This window comes from Falco naumanni, chromosome 19 (genome assembly GCF_017639655.2).
Source record: "Falco naumanni isolate bFalNau1 chromosome 19, bFalNau1.pat, whole genome shotgun sequence".
In the NCBI taxonomy this organism is placed as follows: domain Eukaryota; kingdom Metazoa; phylum Chordata; class Aves; order Falconiformes; family Falconidae; genus Falco; species Falco naumanni.
Genome location: NC_054072.1, coordinates 1,431,218 through 1,452,174, shown reverse-complemented (window position 1 = coordinate 1,452,174; position 20,957 = coordinate 1,431,218). Strand labels below are relative to the sequence as shown.

Genomic DNA, 20,957 nt, shown 5'->3' with positions numbered 1-20,957 from the left:
TGGCAGATTTGCCACCCTGCCAGCTCCAGCGGTGGCAGCACCCTCCTCCACGGGGTGCCGGGGAGCTGTGTCCTTGTCCCGCAGCTTTCCAGGATGCTCGCACGCAGGATGGATCCCCGTGGGGGGCCCGGTGGTACCCAGTGTATGCAGGATGGATCCCCGTGGGGGGCCCGGTGGTACCCAGCGTGGGGAGAAAACGTGGGGAGAAAACGGATGGTGTTTTTTTTTTTTTTTCAGCAGGATGCTGTCACCAGGGTAGGTGGGAGCTTTTTACAAAGTGCCCAACGGTCGTTGTGGTGTGCAAGGTCAGGGTTGTTTTTTTTTTTTTCCCGGGTGTTTTGCCTCTTTTTGCCTGATCACCAGGAGTGAAACGTGTGTGCCTCTCCCTGGAGCTGTAACTGGTGTCTCGGAATAAACATTGGTGTGTGTGTGACACGGCTGTGCTCCTTGTCACCGCCAGGTCCCCTGGCTGCAGCGTTTTCTCCCCAAATTGATGCTGTGGGTGCGGGGGTGGGGCGGGAGGGTCACATCCCAGTGTCGTGGGGCTCCCCAAAACGGTGTAACCCCTTTCCCGGCCAAGCCAGTGGTGTCGGGGTCGATGATTTGACTGTTACTGGATGTGGCTTTATTAAAGAGGTGACGCGGAGGGGTGGCACCCCCCCCAGCGCTGGCGCGTCAGGGCTTGGCCCCGCTGGCCGCGTGCTGCTCCGCTGCGCGATGCTCGCTGCCGGCAAGGTGCAGGCTCTGGAGGGGGTTCACCAGCTTCATGGCCAAATAACCCTGCGAGGAGGGACAGGGGAGCTTGGGGAGGGGGGGGGGAGCTTTTCAGCGGGTGAGGGGGGGATCTGGGGGGCAGCCGTGCCCCCTGCGCTTACCGGGGCGGCGTAGACGAAGGTGAGGAGCAGGGCGAAGAGCAGCAGCAGCGCCAGCGCCAGGCTGACGCGGCAGCGGTGTTGCTGACAGATGCTGTAGCGCAGGCTGCGCAGCGGAGCCTGCAGCCACAGGAAGGACCACTCGGGCCGCCTGCGGGTGACACCCAGCTCAGTCACCCCCCTGTCCCCCCTGTCCCAGCCCCCTCCTCCCGGGGGATGAGCCGCTCTCCCCAGGGACTCACGCCGGCGCTGGGAGCGTTGGGTACATGTTGGGATCATCCCGGCCTTTCCCCACTGGCCGCTCTTCCGCCTCCTTCGCCGTCAGCAGCTCCAGGCTCAGCTCCACCTTACCCTGGTGCAGGGGGACGGGGTGCAGGATCTGGCCCCCCCGCCCCCCCCCCCCCCCTCCCCAGTCCCCGCTGTCCCCCCACTATCCCTCCGCCACCTACCGAGAGGCGCCGCTTGCTGCCCTCCTGCACCGTGCAGGGCCACCACCCCCGTGCCCGTCTTTGCCGGAAAAGGGAAAACCAGGAGGGGGTCTGCACCCTCCGCCAGGGCCAGGGGGTTTGGGGGGTCTCCTGCACCATTGGGGTGCAGTCCTGGGGCCGCTGGGCTGGCTGCGGCAGCCGGGTGAGCTCCAGCTCCAGGACGCCTGTGGGGAAAAGGCAAGGTGGGGGGGCAGCTGGCTATCCCCCCCGGGTGTGCCCCCCACCCGGGTGCCCCCCACCCCCCCGGGTGCCCCCCCCCCCGCCAGGGGAAAGGAAACGGGGTCTCACCCAGAAAATCGTCAGCCGAAAACTTGTCGTTGTCCCACACTTGGAGGATGAGCTTGGGGGGCACCTTCAGCACCGTCTCATCCAAGCTCCAGAAATGCTCCTGCCGCGGCCGGGAAGGGGAAAAGGGGGTGTCACGCTGGTTCCCCGTGTCCCCCAGCACCCCCACCCCGGGGTGCCCCTCACCTTCCGCGGCAGGACGCAGAGCTGCTCGGCCACCAGGTACTCGAAGGGGAAGACGAAGCGCCAGTTGAAGCTCCCGTCGCCCTGCAGCGAGCGGTAATGCACATCCGTCTTCTGCCTCTGCTCCTCCAGCCCGTCCAGCCACCTGCGTGCCACCCGGAGGGAGGGGACGCTGCTGTCACCCGTGTCCCCACAGCCCCGCTGTCACCTCCCCAGCGGAGGGGACGCGGCGATGGCCTTGGCTCACCCGGTGATGTAGATGTCGCTCATCTGCTGCCCCAGCAGGTTGACGTCCTTCAGGTCCACATCCCGCGTGTTCCAGACCACGCAGCGCAGCTCGTACCTCGGGGAGGGGACGGACACGAGGACGTGTCACCTCCCCCCCCCTGCCCCGGGATGTCCCCGTCCCACCTCCCAGCCCTGGCTGGGTGCTCACCTCTGGGGTTTGCGGGGCATGATGTCAACGGGGGGGCCAGGGGGCCCGAGGCTGGCGGGGAAGATGTCCACCCACATCTGCACCTTGCCCTGCACAGCACCCAGAGGGGCTGGGACCAGCACCCCTGGCTCCCAGTGCCAGTGTCCTCCCCGTCCCAGGGTGTCCCCGTCACCCCTGGGTCCCCATCACACACCCCTGCCCCCAGTGTCCCTCCTTGCCCCGGGGTCTCTACCACCTCCCAGCATCCACCCTTGACACCCCAGGGTCCCTGTCACCCCCCCCCCAGCATCCATCCTTGTCACCCCTGGGTCCCCATCACCCCCCCAGCATCCATCCTTACCACCCCAGGGTCCCCATCACCCCCCCCAGCATCCACCCTTGTCACCCCAGGGTCGCCGTCACCCCCCCCAGCATCCATCCTTGTCACCACAGGGTCCCCATCACCCCCCCAGAATCCATCCTTGTCACCCCAGGGTCCCTGTCACCCCCCCCAGCATCCATCCTTACCACCACAGGGTCCCCGTCACCCCCCCCAGCATCCATCCTTGTCACCCCCAGGGTCCCCATCACCCCCCCCGGCATCCATCCTTGTCACCACAGGGTCCCTGTCACCCCAGGATCCCCAGCATCCTGCTTGCTCTTGGGTCCCCATCGCCCCCCCTGGTCCTTGTCACCCCCCCAGCATCCTCCCTTCTCTGGGGTCCCCATCACCCCCTTGGCATCTCCCCTGCCCCTGGGTCCCCATCACCCCCCAGGTCCTCATCACCCCCCCAGCATCCCCCCTGTCCTGGGGTCCCTGTCACCCCCCGGGTCAGCAGGGCAAGCCCTAGCATCCCTTCCTGCCCCAGGGTCCTCATCACCCTGGGGTCCCTCCCTGGCTGTCCCCTCATTATCCCACTGTCACTGCAGGGTCCCTGTTGAGTCTCCATCACCCCCCCACCCCCCCCACCCCCAGCATCCCTCCCTGCCCTGGGGTCCCCATCACTCTGGGGTCCCTGTCACCCCAAGGTCCTCATCATCCCCCCTGGCACCCCCTTATACCCCAAGGTCCCCATCCCCCTGGGGTCTCCATCCCCCTCTCCCTGCCCTCATCCCCCCCACCTCAGGGTGCCCCAGCCTCACCTGCTCCAGCCCAGGCTGGGTGCTGTTGTAGAGGGTGCGGGTCTCGAGGTGCTCGGGGACAAGGTGACAGGCGTGGAGGACGTGCAGGGCCAGGCGCTCGCGGGGTGCCTCGGGCTGCCGGGACGCGGGGGGGCCACTCTCTGCAAGGCTGAGCTGTCGCACACGGTCCTCCCTGCACCCCCACCCCGACCCCCACCCCGACCCCCACCCACCAAATTGGCTGAGGAGGAAGGTATGGTCCCCAAAGGTCACCGTCGTGCCCTCGGCGCTGAATTCGGGTGCTGGCATCCCCCGGGCGCGGGCGAAGTGCTCCAGTGTCTGGCTGGGGGGGAGCTGGTCCCTCCAGCACCCAGGGCCGGTGCTGTGGGGCAGTGGGTGGGCTGGGGGCTGCGGCGTTACCCCTCCTGGGTGTCCCCTCCCTGGCCATCACCCTTGTCCCCCTTCGCCCACCCCTGTGCCAACCCCATCCTCATCTTTTTGTGCCCACCCCTACGTACCCCCCATCTCCATCCCCTGTGCCCACCCCCATGTCCCCACCCATCTCCATCCCCCTGCCACCCACCCCACAGCCATCCCCTGTGCCCACCCTGTGTCTACCCCATGTCCCCACCCCATCTCCATCCCCCTGTGCCAACCCCCCCCTATGTCCACCCTATTTACCCACCCCATCTCCATCCCCCTGTGCCCACGCCATGCCCACCCCTGTGCCCACCCCATCTCCATCCCCCTGTGCCCACCCCATGCCCACCACTGTGCCCACCCCATCTCCATCCCCCTGTGCCCACCCCATGTCCCCACCCCATCTCCATCCCCCTGTGCCCACCCCATGCCCACCACTGTGCCCACCCCATGGTACCCACCTATCTCCATCCCCCTGTGCCCACCCCATGGTACCCACCTATCTCCATCCCCCTGTGCCCACCCCATCTCCATCCCCCTGTGCCCACCCCATGCCCACCACTGTGCCCACCCCATGGTACCCACCTATCTCCATCCCCCTGTGCCCCACCCCATGTCCCCATCCCATCTCCATCCCCCTGTGCCCACCCCATGCCCACCCCTGTGCCCACCCCATGGTACCCACCTATCTCCATCCCCTGTGCCCACCCCATGTCCCCACCCCATCTCCATCCCCCTGTGCCCACCCCATGCCCACCCCCATGCCCACCCCACCCTAACCTGCTTGTGCCCATCCTGACCCCATCCCTGTGCCCACCCCCACATACCCACCCCATCCCCCTGTGCCCACCCCACGACCATCTCCTCACGCCTCTCCCGTCCCCATCCTTGTGCCCACCCCATGCCCACTCCTGGTCTCAGGCCCATGGACCCCGATGTCCCCAGCCCCCTGGTGTCCCCCTCCAGGGGCACCCACGTGCGGTAGACGGTGGGCAGCCCGCAGTGGGCGCGGAAGCGGGAGAGCAGGCGGTTCTCCAGGTCGATGGTGGTGGTGCCGATCTCCTGGTCGGGGGGCAGCAGGTCATAGTCCAGCAGCGTGACCCGCAGGTCCTTCTCCAGCGGGATGGTGCCCGTCAGCTCAAACAGCCTGGAAGTGGCAGTGCCATCAACCCCAACGTCAGGGGTGGCACCCGCTGGCATGGGGAGTGGGCACCCATAGGCATGGGCTTGGTGGCACAGGGACTTGGTGGTACGGGGACCCACCAGCACGGGGAATGGGCCATCTGGTGGCATGGGGACTGGGTGGCACAGGGACCCTCCAGTATGGGGAATGGGCCATCTGGTGGCATGGGGACTGGGTGGCACGGGGAACAGGGACATGGTGGCACAGGGACCCTCCAGTAAGGGGAATGGGGCGTTTGGTGGCATGGGGTCCTGGTGGCGCAAGGACTTTCCAGCATGGGCAATGGGGACATGGTGGCACAGGGACCTGCTGTTGTGGGGAAGGAGGACCTGGTGACATTGGGACCTGCAGATGTTGAGAATGGGGCATCTGGTGGCATGGGGACCTGGTGGCATGGGGACCTGGTGGCACAGGGACCCTCCAGCATGGGGAATGGGGCATCTGGTGGCACAGGGACCTGCTGTTGTGGGGAAGGGGGGCCTGGTGGCATGGGGACCTAGTGGCATGTCAACCTGGTGGCATAGGGACCTGCTGGCAGAGGGACAGGGCATGGGGACATGCTGACATGGGGAATGGGGCCCCACCAGCCCCCCTGGGCACCTCCTCTCAGTGCCAGGCACCCCCCAGCCCGGTGCCACCAGGGGTGATGGTGCCACTGGGGGTAACGGTGCCACCGGGCCACCCACCCTGGCCATACCTGCCAAAAACAGGCTCCAGGGTGTTGGGCACATACTGGTCCCGCTGTCCCAGCTTCTTCGTCCCAAGCGAGACACGGATGTAGGGGTCACACTGGCAGCAGAGAGAGGACCGTCAGGGTGGTGTGGGGAGGGGGACAGCACAGGGGACCCCTGCCCAGCACCCATGGGTGGCCTTACCAGCCCATTCCTGTCGCGGGGGGGCAAGTCGAAGGCCCGGATGATGTAAACCCTCACCAGGCACTTTTGGGGTTGGCTGGGGGGCAGCTGCTGGAAGTGGCGTGGTGGGGGGGGCACCTCGGGGTCCTCGGGCAGGGGGTAGATACAGAAAAGCCCCTGCGAAAGGCACCCGGCCGTCACCCTGGGGTGCTCCCCCTGCGGCCCTGGGGTCCCCCCCGGGGGCTCTCACCCACCTTGAACTCGCCCACAGGCGCGGGGTCCTCCCGCGCCTCAGGGTGACCCCCTGGCTGGTAGAGGGGGAAGGTCTGGCAGAAATCCTGCAGCCCCCCAAAGTCGGGCACCGCCTCCAGCTCACAGCTGTAGATCTGGGGAGCGGGTCCTGGCCTTGGCCTCGGCCCTCTTCCCATCCCCATCCCCGTCCTGGTGCTTCTCCCATCCCTGTCCCCTTCTTATCCTTGTTCCTATCCTGTCTTCATCCCCATCCTTGTCCTCATCTCACTTTCAGCCCTGTCCTTGTCCCCAGCCCTGTCCCTCTGCCCAGCCTGTTGCCCTCCCAGTCTCCACCCAGACCTTGTCCCCATCCCATCCCATCCCCATCCCCATCCCATCCCATCCCCATCCCCACCCCCATCCCCATCCCCATCCCATCCCCATCCCCATCCCCATCCCCATCCCATCCCCATCCCCATCCCATCCCCATCCCATCCCCATCCCATCCCATCCCCATCCCCATCCCCATCCCCATCCCATCCCCATCCCCATCCCATCCCCATCCCATCCCCATCCCATCCCATCCCATCCCATCCCATCCCTGTCCCTGTCCCCAGCCTATTCCCCTCCCAGTCCCCATCCCATCTCCACCCCTGTCCCTGTCCCATCCCATTCCCCACCTCTTCTCCATCACTGTCCCTGTCCTCATCCTCTTCTCATCCCCAACCTTGTCCCTATCCCATCGCCATCTCTATCCCCATCTGTGTCCTTGTCCCCAGCCATCCCCCTCCCAATCCCCCGCTTCATTCTTGTCCCATCCTATCCCACTTCCATCCCTGTTCCTGTCCCTGGCCCCATCCTTGTCCCCTGCTCCGGGTCCCAGGCTCCGGCTCACCTTCAGCCTGTCCCCACTGGTCCCTCGCCGGCTCTTTGTCTTGTCCCCCATGGCCGCGTAGAATTTGCTCCACCAGTCTTCCTCACCCTCATCTTCATCCGCCTCCTTCTTCTCCTCTGCAGCCTGGTGGGGAGCAGAGTGAGGTGGGGACAGGGGGCAAGGGTGGCCCTGGTGGCCAGTGGCCCCGTTCCTGTGCCCACCTTGCCCTCAGCCCCGGTCTTGGCGGTGATCCTGGGCAGAAGCTGCAGGGAGAAAAGGGGATTTACTGGGGGAAACTGAGACAGGGGGCTGGGGCCACCAGGTGCCAAGGGCTTGGGGGACTCACCTGCGCTATCCTGCCCCAGGGAGCAGCTGTGGAGAGGAGAGGGGCAAATAAACCCTCCTGGAGGTGGGCAGTGTGGGGCAGGGATGGGGCAGGAGGTACCAGGGATTACCAGGGATGGGGCAGGGGGTACCAGGAATGGGGCAGGGCAGTACCAGGGAGCAGGGATGGGGCAGGGGGTACCAGGGAGCAGGGATGGGGCAGGGGGGTACCAGGGAGCAGGGATGGGGCAGGGATGGGGCAGGGGGTACCAGGGAGCAGGGACGGGGCAGGGCAGTACCAGGGAGCAGTGATGGGGCAGGGGGGTACCAGGGCTGGGCAGGGGTGGGGCAGGGGGGTACCAGGGAGCAGGGATGGGGCAGGGCGGTACCAGGGAGCAGTGATGGGGCAGGGGGATACCAGGGCTGGGCAGGGATGGGGCACGGGGGTAGCAGGAATGGGGCAGGGGGGGTACCAGGGAGCAGGAATAGGGCAGGGATGGGGCAGGGGGTACCAGGGATGGGCAGGGATGGGGCAGGGGGGTACCAGGGAGCAGGGATGGGGCATGGGGGTAGCAGGGCTGGGTAGGGATGGGGCAGGGGGGTACCAGGAATGGGGCAGGGGGGGTACCAGGGAGCAGGAATGGGGCATGGGGGTACCAAGGAGCAGAGAAGGGGCAGGGGGGTACCAGAGAGTGGGGATGGGGCAGGGATGGGGCAGGGGGTACCAGGGAGCAGGGATGAGGCAGGGGGGTACCAGGGCTGGGCAGGGATGGGGCAGGGGGTACCAGGGAGCAGGGATGAGGCAGGGGGGTACCAGGGCTGGGCAGGGATGGGGCAGGGGGTACCAAGGAGCAGGGATGAGGCAGGGGGGTACCAGGGCTGGGCAGGGATGGGGCAGGGGGTACCAGGGAGCAGGGATGAGGCAGGGGGGTACCAGGGCTGGGCTGGGCAGGGCCATACCAGAGCCAGGCAGGAGGGCACCCGAGCTGGTCTGGGGGGTTCCAGAGCTGGGGGGCTGCCCCTTCCCGTGGGGCTGGCAGCAGTACCGCTCCAGGCCCCGCACGCAGGCCTGCCCCACCTCGGGCCGGTACCCGAAATCCCGCATGTCCAGCACCCGCAGCCGGATGGGGGGCACGTACTCCTCCTCCGCCGGCAGATGCTGGGGCCGAGTCGCGCCGTCACCCCAGGGTGCCAGCGGCAGCACCCACGGGTGGGGTGCTCCCACCCCCCTACCCACCCCCCACATCCTCACCAGCATCAGCAGGAAGGCGTTGATGGGGAAATTGGGGTTAGCGGCGAGGTCGGTGATGGTGGGGGTCCGCAGGGTCCGGCCCCCGCACTGCACCTCCAGGCTGGGTGCCCGCACGCCCCTAGGCAGCCCCCGCAGCCCCCACGCCAGCACCTGGGGGGGGGCACCCAGCAGCTGTCACCCCCGTGGGGTCCCCTGGGTGCTCAGAGGTCACCTCGCGTGGGTCGCATTCCCAGCGGGATGCTGAAGGTGCCTGTCCCCGTCCTTGCCCTGTCCCCATCTCCAGCCCCATCCTGTCCCCATCTTGTCTTCGTCCCTCTGTGCCTGTCCTCACCTTCATCCCTGTCCTTGTGCCTGTCCCATGGCCACCCCCTTCTTCATCCCTGTCCCCATCCCATTCCCTATCCCAGACCTTGTCCATCCTGTCTTTGTCACTGTTCCAGTCCATGTCCTTGTCCCCAGCTCCCCCTGTCCCATCCTTCTCCCTGTCCTTGCCCTCATCCCATCCCTGTCCCTGTCCCCAGCCTGCTCCTCTCTCAGTCTCCATTTCAGACCTCATCCCTGTCCCCATCCCCGTCCCTGTCCCCATCCTTGTCCCTATCCCTGACCTCATCCCCAGCCTGTCTTCATCCTTGTCCCCCATCCCTGTCCTTGCCCCCACCCCATCTCCAAGACCCTCATCCCTGTCCCAACCTGTCCTTCTCCCCGTCTCCATCTTGGACCTTGTCCCCATCCCACCTTCATCCCTGTCCCCATCCCAGACCTTGTCCATCCATTTCTTCACCCCTGTTCCAATCCATGCCCTTGCTCCCAGCGCCCCCTGTCCCCATCCCTCTCCCTGTCCCTGTCCCCATCCCTGTCCCCCTCCCAGACCTCATCCATCCCCTTCTTCATCCCTGTTCCAATCCACGTCCTTTCCCCCAGCTCCCTCTGTCCCCCTCCCTTTCCCTGTCCTTGTCCCCATCCCCTTCCTCACCCCGTCCCTGTCCCCAGCCTGTGCCCCTCCCTGTCCCCACCCAGGGTCCCCCAGATCTCACCTCCAGTGCCACCAGCTGCAGCAGTGGCCGGACGCCCAGGGGGACGCTGAAAACCCCCTGCCTCCACGGCGGGGTGCTGACCTGTGCCAGGCGCCCATCCTGCCGGGGGAGGGGGACACAGACGGTGATGGTGGGAGGGACCCCATCACCTGGGTGCCCCCCCATGCCACCTCCCGGCCAGCCCCTCACCTCGGCATCGTACAGCAGCTCGAAGGCGGCCAGCAGCTCCCCGGCCGGCCCCCCCGGTCCCTGCAGTGGGTAACGCCGGAGCCGGGGGGGCCGCCGGTGCCCCACATCCAGCCAAACATCTGGGGCGCACACACTCCTCCCCAGGAAAGCACCGGCACCCTGCAAAGCATTGCTTGGGCATGGGTGCTGCCCCCACCCATGGGTGCCACCCCCCCCCCCCCAACCCATGCGTGCCGTACCGCTTTGTCCTGGTCGAAGACCTCCACCACCACGGCGGGGGGCTCATGCCAGACCCCCCGGGGGTCCCCGTACAGCAGGACCCGGTGGAAAAGCAGCGTCTGGTCCCAGAGGGGGTCCCGGGTGCCAGGCAGCACCTGGGTGCTCTGGCTGACGTGCACGAAGGAGACGTGGGCGACAGGGTCTGGGGGACAGTGACACCGTCAGCACCCTGGGGTGCCCACCCTGGGGTGGGGGCCGGGGGGGGGGGGGTCCCACCTGCGGTGGCCTTGGTGCCGCGGGGTGCCAGCTCCAGCGCCTGGAAGATGTAACAGCGGAGCTGGAAGAAGTTGGGTCCTGCGGGAGAGGCAGGGGCTGGAGGGGGGGGACCTGGCACCCCCCTGGCCGGGCCTGGTCCCCTCCCCCGTGTCCCCCGGAGCTCACGTGGGAAGGTGCAGAGGATGAGGGGCATGGGCTGCTTGGGGGAGGTCCGGCACGAGCCCTGCGCCTGCTGCTCCGCCACGGCCGGCTTGTCCTCCTCGGCCAGGTCCTCCATGCCCTGCGGCACCACGCGACGTGGGGTGGGGGAGCCCCCGGCCCTGCTGCCCCCAGCCCTGCAGCCCGCTGCCCCATGTCCCACCGCCCCGGTGTCACGCCACTGCATCACCCACCTGTCCCCTCAGCCCTGCATCCCCCTCCCCGACATCCCTGTCTCTGCCACCCTCCCTCCCTCCCTCCCCCCCTCCCTCTCTCCCTCCATCCCTCCCTGTATTCCCCCCTTTGTCCCTCCCTGTATTCCTCCCTCCATCCCTCCCTCCCTCCCTCTCTCCCTGCATCCCTCCCTCCCCATATTCCTCCCTCCATCCCTCCCTCCACCCCTCCATCCCTCCTTCCCTCCCTCCCTCCATCCCTCCCTGCACCCCTCCCTCCCTCCCTCCCTCTCTCCCTGCATCCCTCCCTCCCTCCCTCCCTCTCTCCCTGCATCCCTCCCTCCCTCCCTCCCTGCATCCCTCCCTCCCTCCCTCCCTCTCTCCCTGCATCCCTCCCTCTCTCCCTGCATCCCTCCCTCCCTCCCTGCATCCCTCCCTCCATCCCTCTCTCCCTGCATCCCTCCCTCCCTGCATCCCTCCCTCCCTCCCTCTGTCCCTGCATCCCTCCCTCCCTCCCTCCCTCCCTGCATCCCTCCCTCCATCCCTCCCTGCACCCCTCCATCCCTCCTTCCCTCCCTCCCTCCATCCCTCCCTGCATCCCTCCCTCCCTCCCTCCCTCTGTCCCTGCATCCCTCCCTCCATCCCTCCCCATATTCCTCCCTCCATCCCCCCCTGCACCCCTCCATCCCTCCTTCCCTCCCTCCCTGCATCCCTCTCTCCCTCCACCCCTGCATCCCACCCTCCCTCCCTCACCCCCCCGTGCCCCCAGATTCCCCCCCACTCTCCTACCAGGGAGCCCTCCAGCAGGAAGAGAGGTGCCACGGGCGGGGGCTGCGTGGGCACCATGCGCCGGTGCCAGCACCGCCGCCGGCACACGTCGCCCGTCCGGGGCTGCAGGTGGAAGCGGCGACCCCAGAGGGAACTGTATTCCCAGGCCTCGGCCCCCGCTGCCTCGGGGCTGTGCTGTGGGGACACGGGGCACCAGGGGGTGTTATGGGCACGGGGTGGCATGGGGACGGGGTGGCATGGGGACGGAGTGGCATGGCACAAGGGGATGGACAGGGCTGCTCACACTAGTGGGCAAAGGTCTGGTGCCATCCCATCCCTGCTGCCACATCCCTGCCATCCCCATCCCTGCCACCCTGTCCCTGCCACCCCTGTCCCTGCTGTCCCCATCCCTGCCACCCCATCCCTGCCATCCCCATCCCTGCCACTCCTCTCTTTGCCACCCCCATCCCACTACCCTTGTCCCTACAACCCCCGTCCTTGCTGTCCCCATCCCTGCCACCCTCATCCCTGCCACCCCATCCTGCCACCCCCCCATCCCCACTGCCCCGTCACTGTCCCCACCGCTCCATCCAGCTGGAGGAAGGAGGCCACATCCTGCTCCGGTCCTTGGGCACTGGGGTCTCTGTGGCGGGTGCGCAGCCAGCGCCGGCGCCGATGCGTGTGGTACGTCTTCTCCGTGGCGTGCCATGCTGCCGGGGGGCTGCCGGGGGCCACGCTCACCCCGTACTCCCAACCTGCAGCAGCACCCAGGTGTCCTCAGCACTGCCACCACCCCACCCTCACCCACCCCAGGGTGACTGGCTGGGGACACCCACTCACCGGCCTCATCCACAGCCCCTGTCACATCCACCCGCCAGCCGTCGGTGATGTGCCACCCCTGGGGACATGCCACCTCCTCTTTGGGTGGCACCGCTGTGCCGCTCTGCAACACCGGGTGAGAGCTGAGCCCTGGCGCACTCGTGCCACTCCACCGCTGGCACCCCCCCCAGTGCCACCCGTGTGGTCCCCTGCTCACGGCGTCGGTGCTGGCCACGGCGGCACGTCCCCACTCGCCGCTGGGCTGCCGGCTCTCGTTCTCGTAGACGTCCTCCAGCACCTCGCCCATGTTGGTCTCCGTGTCCAGCAGCAGCCTGGGGACAAGGGGACAACGCTGGCATCACCCGAGGTCCCCAAGGTGGCAGGGTGGGTGTCACCACCCCATCCCATGGGACTCACCGCCGCTGGGGCTCCACAGTCCAGGGTCCGTTCCAGCGCCAGCCCTTGGGGGGGTGGATCCGGTGGCAGGGGAGCCCCGCTTTTCCGGCGCTGTCGGAGAAACTGGGGCGCCCCAGGAGCCCCCGGGAACCCCACTTGCCCAGTAGCTTGGTCTGGTTTTCGTACTGGGAGGGAGACGACATGGGGTTGAGGGGTGCTGGGGGGGGGGGCACGCAGCGGTGGTCCCCCCGCCCTAGGGCTCACCATCTCGACGTAGACGTGCAGGGTGCCCTCCAGGTGCCGCGGCAGGTCCCTGCTGTCAGCCACCCGTCCCAGCCACAGCCGGAGCCGGAGCTGGGTGCAGGTGTCCCCAGAGCCCTGTGCCCCGCAGCGTGGGTCACGGTAGGGGACATGGCAAGGGACATGGGGGGGACATGGTGGGGGACATGGTGGGGACGTGGGAGGGGACATGGTGGGGGACATGGTGGGGACATGGCGGGGGACATGGTGGGGGACGTGGGAGGGGACATGGTGGGGACATGGCGGGGGACATGGCAGGGGACATGGTGGGGGACATGGTGGGGACATGGTGGGAACATGGTGGGGGACATGGTGGGGGACATGGTGGGGACATGGCGGGGGACATGACGGGGGACATGGTGGGGACATGGCGGGGACATGGTGGGAACATGGTGGGGGACGTGGGAGGGGACATGGTGGGGACATGGTGGGGGCATGGCGGGGACATGGTGGGGGACATGGGGGCATGGCAGGGACATGGTGGGGACATGGCATGAGACATGGTGCGGGTTGTTGGAGGGGACATGGTGGGGACATGGTGGGGGACGTGGGAGGGGACATGGTGGGGACATGGTGGGGGACGTGGGAGGGGACATGGTGGGGGACATGGTGGGGGACATGGGGGCATGGCAGGGACATGGTGGGGACATGGCGGGGACATGGTGGGAACATGGTGGGGGACGTGGGAGGGACATGGTGGGGGACATGGTGGGGGACATGGGGGCATGGCAGGGACATGGTGGGGACATGGCATGAGACATGGTGCGGGTTGTCGGAGGGGACATGGTGGGGACATGGTGGGGACATGGCGGGGACATGGTGGGGACATGGAGAAGGTCTAAGAGGGACGTAGAAGGGACACAGGGGCATGGAGGAGACATGGAGGGGACATGGTGGGGACAGAAAGGGGTTGTGGAGGGGACACAGAGGGCACATGGAGGGGATGTGGGGGGATGTAGAAGTGACATGGAGAAGATCTAGAAGGGACACAGAGGGGACATGGGGAGGATGCAGAGGGGATCGGGGGGACATGGAAGAGATGTGGAGGGGACACAGAGGGGACATGGAAGGGACACAGAGGAGATGTTCAGGGGGATGTAGTGGGGACATGGAGGGGGACATGGAGAAGATCTAGAAGGGACATAGAGGGAACACAGGGGATGTGGAAAGCACATGGCAGGGATATGGAGGGGACACAAGGGGACATGGAAGGGACAGACGGGTTGTCTGTCACCCAGAGGTGACATGGGGATGTGGGAGGGACACGGAAGGGACATGGATGGGACAAGAGGGGATGTGTAGAGGACATGGAGGAGTTATAGAGAGGACACAGAGGGGACAGGCAGGGGACATGGAGAGGACATAGAGGAAGTATGGAGGGGACACAGAGGGGACATGAAGAGGGGACAGAGAGGGGATGTGGAGGGGACATGGCGGGGATGTGAAGGGTTCATGGATGGGACGTGGGTGGGATGCAGGGAACGCGGAGGGGACACAGAGGTGACATGGGTGGGATGCGGGGAACACGGAGGGGACACAGAGGTGACATGGGTGGGATGCGGGGAACGCGGAGGGGACACAGAGGTGACATGGGTGGGATGCGGGGAACACGGAGGGGACACAGAGGTGACATGGGTGGGATGCGGGGAACACGGAGGGGACACAGAGGTGACATGGGTGGGATGCGGGGAACGCGGAGGGGACACAGAGGTGACATGGGTGGGATGCGGGGAACACGGAGGGGACACAGAGGTGACATGGGTGGGATGCTGGGAAAGCAGAGGGGACACAGAGGTGACAAGGAGGGGATGCAGGGAACGCGGAGGGGACACAGAGGTGACATGAGTGGGGTGCGGGGAATGCGGAGGGGACACAGAGGTGACAAGGAGGGGATGCGGGGAACGCGGAGGGGACACAGAGGTGACAAGGAGGTGACATGGGGTGCCTACCACCAGGAAGAGGGTCTGGATCCGGCCGCAGAACTGGCCGCAGGTGCCGGGGCCGCTCCGGGAAAACATGATATCGGCCGCGGGGACACGGGCACAAGCCACCCGCCGCTCGCCCCGCAGCAGCCACAGCAGCACGTCAGGCACCCCAGCCTGCGGCTGTGGGCACAGGGACCGGTGGGCTGAGCCCAGCCACAGCTCATCACAGCGATGAGACACCCCCCCCCACCCCCCCCCCCGTATCCCAGCCTCAGCCCCCACCTCGACAGCCAGGGCGGTCACGCGTCCCAGCCAGCCCTCGGCCACCGGCAGCAACGTGTCCCAGCCGGCCCTCGGTGGCACCGCCGCCGCCGCCGCCAGGCACCGGAGGACGTGAAGACGGGTGGCCCGGAGGTGGGTGTCCAGCGGCGTGGGGGTGGGCTGAGCCTCCAGCCGGGGCAGCGCTCGCCTGCAGACAGCCCCCCCCAAATGCCCCGTTTTCCCCCCAAAATATCCCATTGTCCTCTACAATTCCCCATTCCCCCCCCAATTTCCTCTCAAAAGACAACTTCCCCCTTAATTACCATTTCCCTCCATCCCCCCATTCCCCCCCAGTTACCCCATTTCCCCAAATGTCCCATTGTCCTCTACAATTCCTCCTTTTCCACCCAAATACCCCATTTCCCCCCAGTTACCCTGTTTCCCCCCAAATTACCCCATTTTCCTTCCAATTGTCCCATTTTCCCCCCAAATGTCTCATTGTCCTCTACAATTCCTCATTTCCCCCCCAAATACCCCATTTGCCCCAAAAATACAACTTTACCCCCAATTACCCTCTTTCCCCCAATGCCCCATTTCCACCTCCAATGCCCCCATTTCCCCCCCAATGCCCCATTTCCCCCCCAAATGCCCCATTTTCCCCTCAAATGCCCCATTTCCCCCCAAATATCCCATTGTCCTCTACAGCTCCCCCTTTTCCTCCCAATTTCCTCCCAAAAGACAACTTCCCCCTTAATTACCATTTCCCTCCATCCCCCCATTCCCCCCCAGTTACCCCATTTCCCCAAATGTCCCATTGTCCTCTACAATTCCTCCTTTTCCACCCAAATACCCCATTTCCCCCCAGTTACCCTGTTTCCCCCCAAATTACCCCATTTTCCTTCCAATTGTCCCATTTTCCCCCCAAATGTCTCATTGTCCTCTACAATTCCTTTTTCCACCCAGATGCCCCATTCCCCCAAATACAACTTCCCCCGCAATTACCTCATCTCCCCCCATGCCCCCGTTTCCCCCCAAAGCCCTATTCCCCCCCAAATGCCCCATTTCCTCCCAAAAATGCCTCATTTACCCCCAAATGCCCCATTTTCCCCCCAATGCTCCATTTCCCCCCAAATCCCCATTTCCTTCCCAATGCCCCCATTTCCCCCAATGCTCATTTCCCCCAAAAATGCCCCATTCCCCCCCAAATGCCCCATTTCCCCCCAAATGCCCCCATTTCCCCCCTAATGGCCCATTTAACCCCCCAATGCCCCACTCCCCCCCCAATGCCCCCATTTCCCCCCAATCCACATTTCCTTCCCAATGCTCCCATTTCCCCCCAATGCCCCATTCCCCCCCAAATGCCCCATTCCCCCAATGCTCCATTTCCCCCCAAATGCCCTCATTTCCCCCCTAATGGCCCATTTAACCCCCCAATGCCCCACTCCCCCCCAATGCCCCCATTTCCCCCCCCAATCCACATTTCCTTCCCAATGCTCCCATTTCCCCCCAATGCCCCATTTCCCCCCCAAATGCCCCATTCCCCCCAATGCCCCATTTCCCCCCCAGATGCCCCATTCCCCCTAATGCCCCATTTCCCCCAATGCCCCATTTCCTCCCCGAATTCCCCCATTCCCCCCCAAAGTCCCATTTCCCCCCCCAATGCCCCACCCCCCCAAATGCCCCATTTCCCCCTCAATTATCCCATTTCCCCCCCAAATATCCCATTGTCCTCTAAAATTCCTCATTTCCTCCCCCCCCCCAAACCCCATTTCCCCCCCTCCAAAGAGTGTTTGCAAGCCCAGGGGTCCCCCCCAGCACCCCACCACCTACAACTTCAGGACACCCAGCACCCCCCCCCACCCCGGGACCCCCCCCCCCCCCCCACTCACCCGCAGTCCTGTGCCAGCTGGCGCAGCAGCCTCCTGCCGATGTCCCCCACCATGTCCCCACGGGCGCCCCGCAGCTCCGCCACGTTCCTCTCCTGCAAAGATCCCCCCTAAAACCATCCCACCCCAGAGCAGTGGGGGGGGGGGTCACATCCCACCCCACCCCACCCCACCGTCACCCATGGGTGCTCACCAGCCGCCGGCACAAGGCACGCAGGAGGTTTAGGGCATCCCAACGGTGACTGGCATCCTCCCAGGATGAGGTGACAGCCGCCACCGGTTTGTCACCGTACCACGGCAGGTAGTGATAGCGGTTGCCTGTATCCAGAGGGCACTGAGCATCCTATGGGACACCCCAGGGGTACCACCTTTGTGTGTGTGTGTGTGTCCCCCAGCATCCCACTCACCATCAAAGAGGGGGCAACCGTGCGGGGTGACGGAGGCAGCTGGCTTGCAGGTGACATCGCCCATGTCACCGTAGTTGCCGAGACTGAGCTCGAAGCGCAGGAGCTCAGGGCCGGCTGGCACCATGGTGGCCGAATAAAAGACCCCACAGAGCCCGAACCGATGGCGGGGCAAGTGGCACTGTGGAAAAAAAGATATATTTTTTCCCAAAATTTCCCAAAATCCTCCCCAAATATTCCAATGGCACTTAAAAAAAAAAAAAAAAGACCCCCAAGGGTGGCACTGCACAGTGTCCCCGTGTCCCCACCTGCACCCGGGTGACATCCTCAGGGGCGATGGTGGCCTGCTGGCACCCATCCGGGGTCCTCATGTGGGTGCTGAGCTCCAGCAGCACCCGGCCGCGATAAGCCACCTTGGTGTCCTGTCGCATAAGGGTGGGTGGGTGGGTGGGTGGGTGTCACCCCCCAACACCCAAATGGGTGCTGTGCCCACCCCTGGCACCCACTCACGGTGCTGAGCATCCCGGCAGCGTCCGGCCGAGGACCGTAGAAGGGGAGGAAGCTGGGTCCGAAGCAGGGTAAGAAGCCAGGGGTCCCCTCTGGGAGGAAAAAAGGGGGTTCAGTGGGGGGGGGTCTGGGTTCTGGGGACCCCCCACCCAAGGGTGGACCACCCTGCTCACCCTCAAGCTCAGCACCGGCGGAGGAGATCTGGGAGAGGTGGAGGACGGCGGTGCCCAGGACCTTGCTGCTGCGGGACCTGCGGGTGAGCAATGAAAGGGGGGGTGTGTGTCCCCAAAATGGGGTGTCCCCCCAAAATGGGGTGTCCCCTGAAAATGGGGTGTCCCCCAAAACCAGGGAGTTCCCCAAAGCTGGGGGGTTCCCCCCTACTTACCCACTGAGGATGGCCAGCTGGATCTCATCACAGATGGGGGGCAGCTGTGGGGAGAAAAAAAAAAAAAGGGGGGGGGGGGTTTGAAATATGAGGTGACCTCCTTTTGGGGGCACCCCTGCTTTGGGGGGGGGGTGCAGGATGTGTGCTGGGGCTTGGGGGGGCACCTCACCCGCAGGGGGAAGAAGAAGACCTCGTTCCACTCCGGGTTGGCGTCGGGGGGCATCACTCGGGTGCAGAGCTGCATTGAGCAGAGCCATGACCCCCCCCGCCGCAGGATTCGACCCCCACCCCCCCCCCCATCCCCAGCCCAGCACCCACCGTCCTGCCGGCGAAGCTGACCCGCACCGCCGCCGCCACGAAGCCCCTCTTGCTGCCCACCGAGGGGAGATGCTGCCGAGCCGCCTCTGCTCCATGGGGATGAGGAGAGGTGGGCATGGGGGGGGGGGGGTCCCCCAGATCCACCCAACCCCCCCAAACCCCCGCCATGCCCACCCTGCGGCAGGTCCTCAGCGCGGTAGACGCAGAGCTGGAGCGTGGCGGCACACGGTGGGGGCTTCAGCAGGTTGGCCTCCACGTCCTCGTCCCCCGCCGGCTCCTCCTGCTCCTTTTGGGGGGGAGGTATGGAAAAATGGGCCCCCCCCCCCATCCTCCAGGCAGGATTCTTTGGGGGGTGCTGGGGAGGATGGGGGGATGCTCACCGGTACCGGCTCGCCGGCGCGGAGCACAGCCATGCTGACGCGGAGGTACCCCCGGCACCCGGCGTCGGGGCGCTGGGGATGCTGCAGGCTCAGCCATTTCCAGCTCAAGCGATGTCCTGGCGTGGTGGGAGACGCCGGTGTCACCCCGGTGTCACCTCAGTGTCACGGCGGTGCCACCGCCACCCTCTCACCTACCTGGCGCACGGCAGATGGTGCCGATGTCCAGCTGCGGGGATGGCAAAGGGGGTGAGAGCGGCCGGACCGTGGCGTGACGCCCCGTCCCTCAGCCACCGTCCTCACCTGGAAGATGCCGATGACAGCTTTGGCGCGGGTGGCCCGCGAGTCCAGCACCTGCGATGGCGGGGGGGGGAGGGGGGGGAACACGGTGTCAGCGGCCACTCCGCTGTCCCTGTCCCCACCGGTGCCACCGAGCCCCTCCCTGACCTGGATGCGGATGGGCTCCACCGCCAGCTGGGCAAGCGTCAGGTGGAAATTTTGGCAAAACACCTGGAAAACGGGCAAAAGAGGGTGAGGGCAGGGTGAGGGGACACCGGCGGGTCCTCATGTCCCCTCCCCGGTGTCACCTCATTGTAGTAGGGGTTGTTCCCAACTCGGATCCTGGTCCTGAAGCGGTGCTGGCCGATGAGGACTATCACCACCGGCTTGATGTCATTGCCCTGGAGCTGGTGGCCCTTGATGATCCTCACTCGGACCTATGTGACAGGAGGTGACACAGTGGCCACCTGACAGGACATCGCCCTTGGGTGCCACCGCACCCATGGGTGCCATACCTGGAAATCCTCTTTGCTCCCAGCCGAGGGCTTGCTGGGGTGGTGGGGTGTCCCTGGTGACGCCGCCCGCAGTGGCACCTGTCCTTGCAGGACCGCGGTGTCCTCTGCGGTGCCATGGGGGATGTAAGAGCAGCGGAAGGTGACAGTGCACTGCAAAAGGACAGGTGGCACCCTAGACCATGCCTGGTGGCACCCTGGGGTGCTGCTGGGTGGGTGCGTGGGTGGGTGCTCACCCCCGTGGGTTGTCCCCGTGGGTCCAGCAGCGGGACGTCAGCAAGGGCCAGTGGCAGCCCAGGGTCGGCCACCAACCGGTCCAGTGAAACCGTGGTGGCCCCTAGGTCCCTGCGGGGACAGGGGGACACGGTGAGGGTGGTCACACTGTGGGTGGTCCCCCTGGGGTGCCCACCCATGGGGGGCTACTTACCCCTGGGGTGCCGGCTGGCCCCAGTGCCGGAGGCGCAGGGTGAGGCTGGCCGTGGGCTGCAGGGGACACATGCCCAGTGGCCACACCAGTGTCTGGGGGGGACAGCAGATACAAGAGGTCACTGAGGTGGCCTGAGATGTCCCCATGCCACTGCAGGCCACCCTGGGGTCACCTCACCTCATTCCAGATGGGACTGCGCTCCTCTGGCACCACTCGGGTGCTCCTGGGGACACCTGGGGGGGACGACAGGAGGGAAGGTGGTGGCATGTCAAGGGGACATTGGGGTGCAAGGGGAAGGTTGGCCCTGTCCCCATGTGCAGGGACGGACATCGCTGTCCCCAGGCACGGGTGGCACCATCCCATCACACGAGGCTGCCTCCCCGCTGCACCAGGATGGCTGATGCCATCTTGTCCCACGGGGACGGCCACCACAGTGTCCCCCCCTTGTACCCGGCAGTACCTCTGAAGCGGGCAGACACGTGCACGCCGTGCCCAGAGCTGGTGGGCCTGGGGACATGGGCACTGGCCACCAGCAGCCGCAGCATGGTCACTTCCCTGTGCCACTGTGCGAAAGAGGCGCTGTCACCAAGGCACTGCCACCTCGGTGCCAGGGTGCATTATGGAATGGCACTGTGTGTGGGGGGGAGGGGCTGCTGCTGGCTTGGCTTGGCGGGTGTCACTGTGTCACAATATGTTTGTCGCTGTGTACCTGTCACTACATATCTACGCTCTGTGTCCCTGTGTACCCGCATCCCCACGTCCATATGTCCCTATAACATTGAGTCCCTGTGTCTGTGTGTC

General features: G+C 65.9%; 1 protein-coding gene across 1 annotated transcript; it reads right to left on the bottom strand.

The window, feature by feature from the left end:
* Positions 1-675: 675 nt before the first annotated feature.
* On the bottom strand, positions 676-20,701 carry FER1L5 (fer-1 like family member 5). Its single transcript, XM_040618337.1, has 50 exons — positions 20,617-20,701; positions 20,334-20,389; positions 20,157-20,248; positions 19,966-20,074; positions 19,733-19,882; positions 19,526-19,654; positions 19,386-19,448; positions 19,137-19,292; positions 18,736-18,847; positions 18,562-18,647; positions 18,413-18,481; positions 18,244-18,287; positions 18,032-18,108; positions 17,862-17,950; positions 17,660-17,773; positions 17,355-17,532; positions 17,141-17,265; positions 16,951-17,042; positions 15,083-15,269; positions 14,825-14,980; positions 12,840-12,953; positions 12,597-12,760; positions 12,397-12,511; positions 12,201-12,303; positions 11,943-12,115; positions 11,382-11,555; positions 10,387-10,501; positions 10,222-10,299; positions 9,966-10,147; positions 9,727-9,786; positions 9,538-9,636; positions 8,504-8,653; positions 8,212-8,410; positions 7,274-7,299; positions 7,149-7,190; positions 6,949-7,071; positions 6,077-6,208; positions 5,844-5,999; positions 5,666-5,757; positions 4,762-4,932; positions 3,599-3,747; positions 3,387-3,526; positions 2,265-2,353; positions 2,076-2,171; positions 1,832-1,973; positions 1,649-1,748; positions 1,322-1,524; positions 1,115-1,224; positions 876-1,023; positions 676-780 (listed from the first exon to the last, which is right to left on the bottom strand). Exons 1-50 carry the CDS (start codon positions 20,699-20,701, stop codon positions 676-678), a joined length of 5,919 nt encoding a protein of 1,972 aa, XP_040474271.1.
* Between the last annotated feature and the right edge of the window lie 256 nt (positions 20,702-20,957).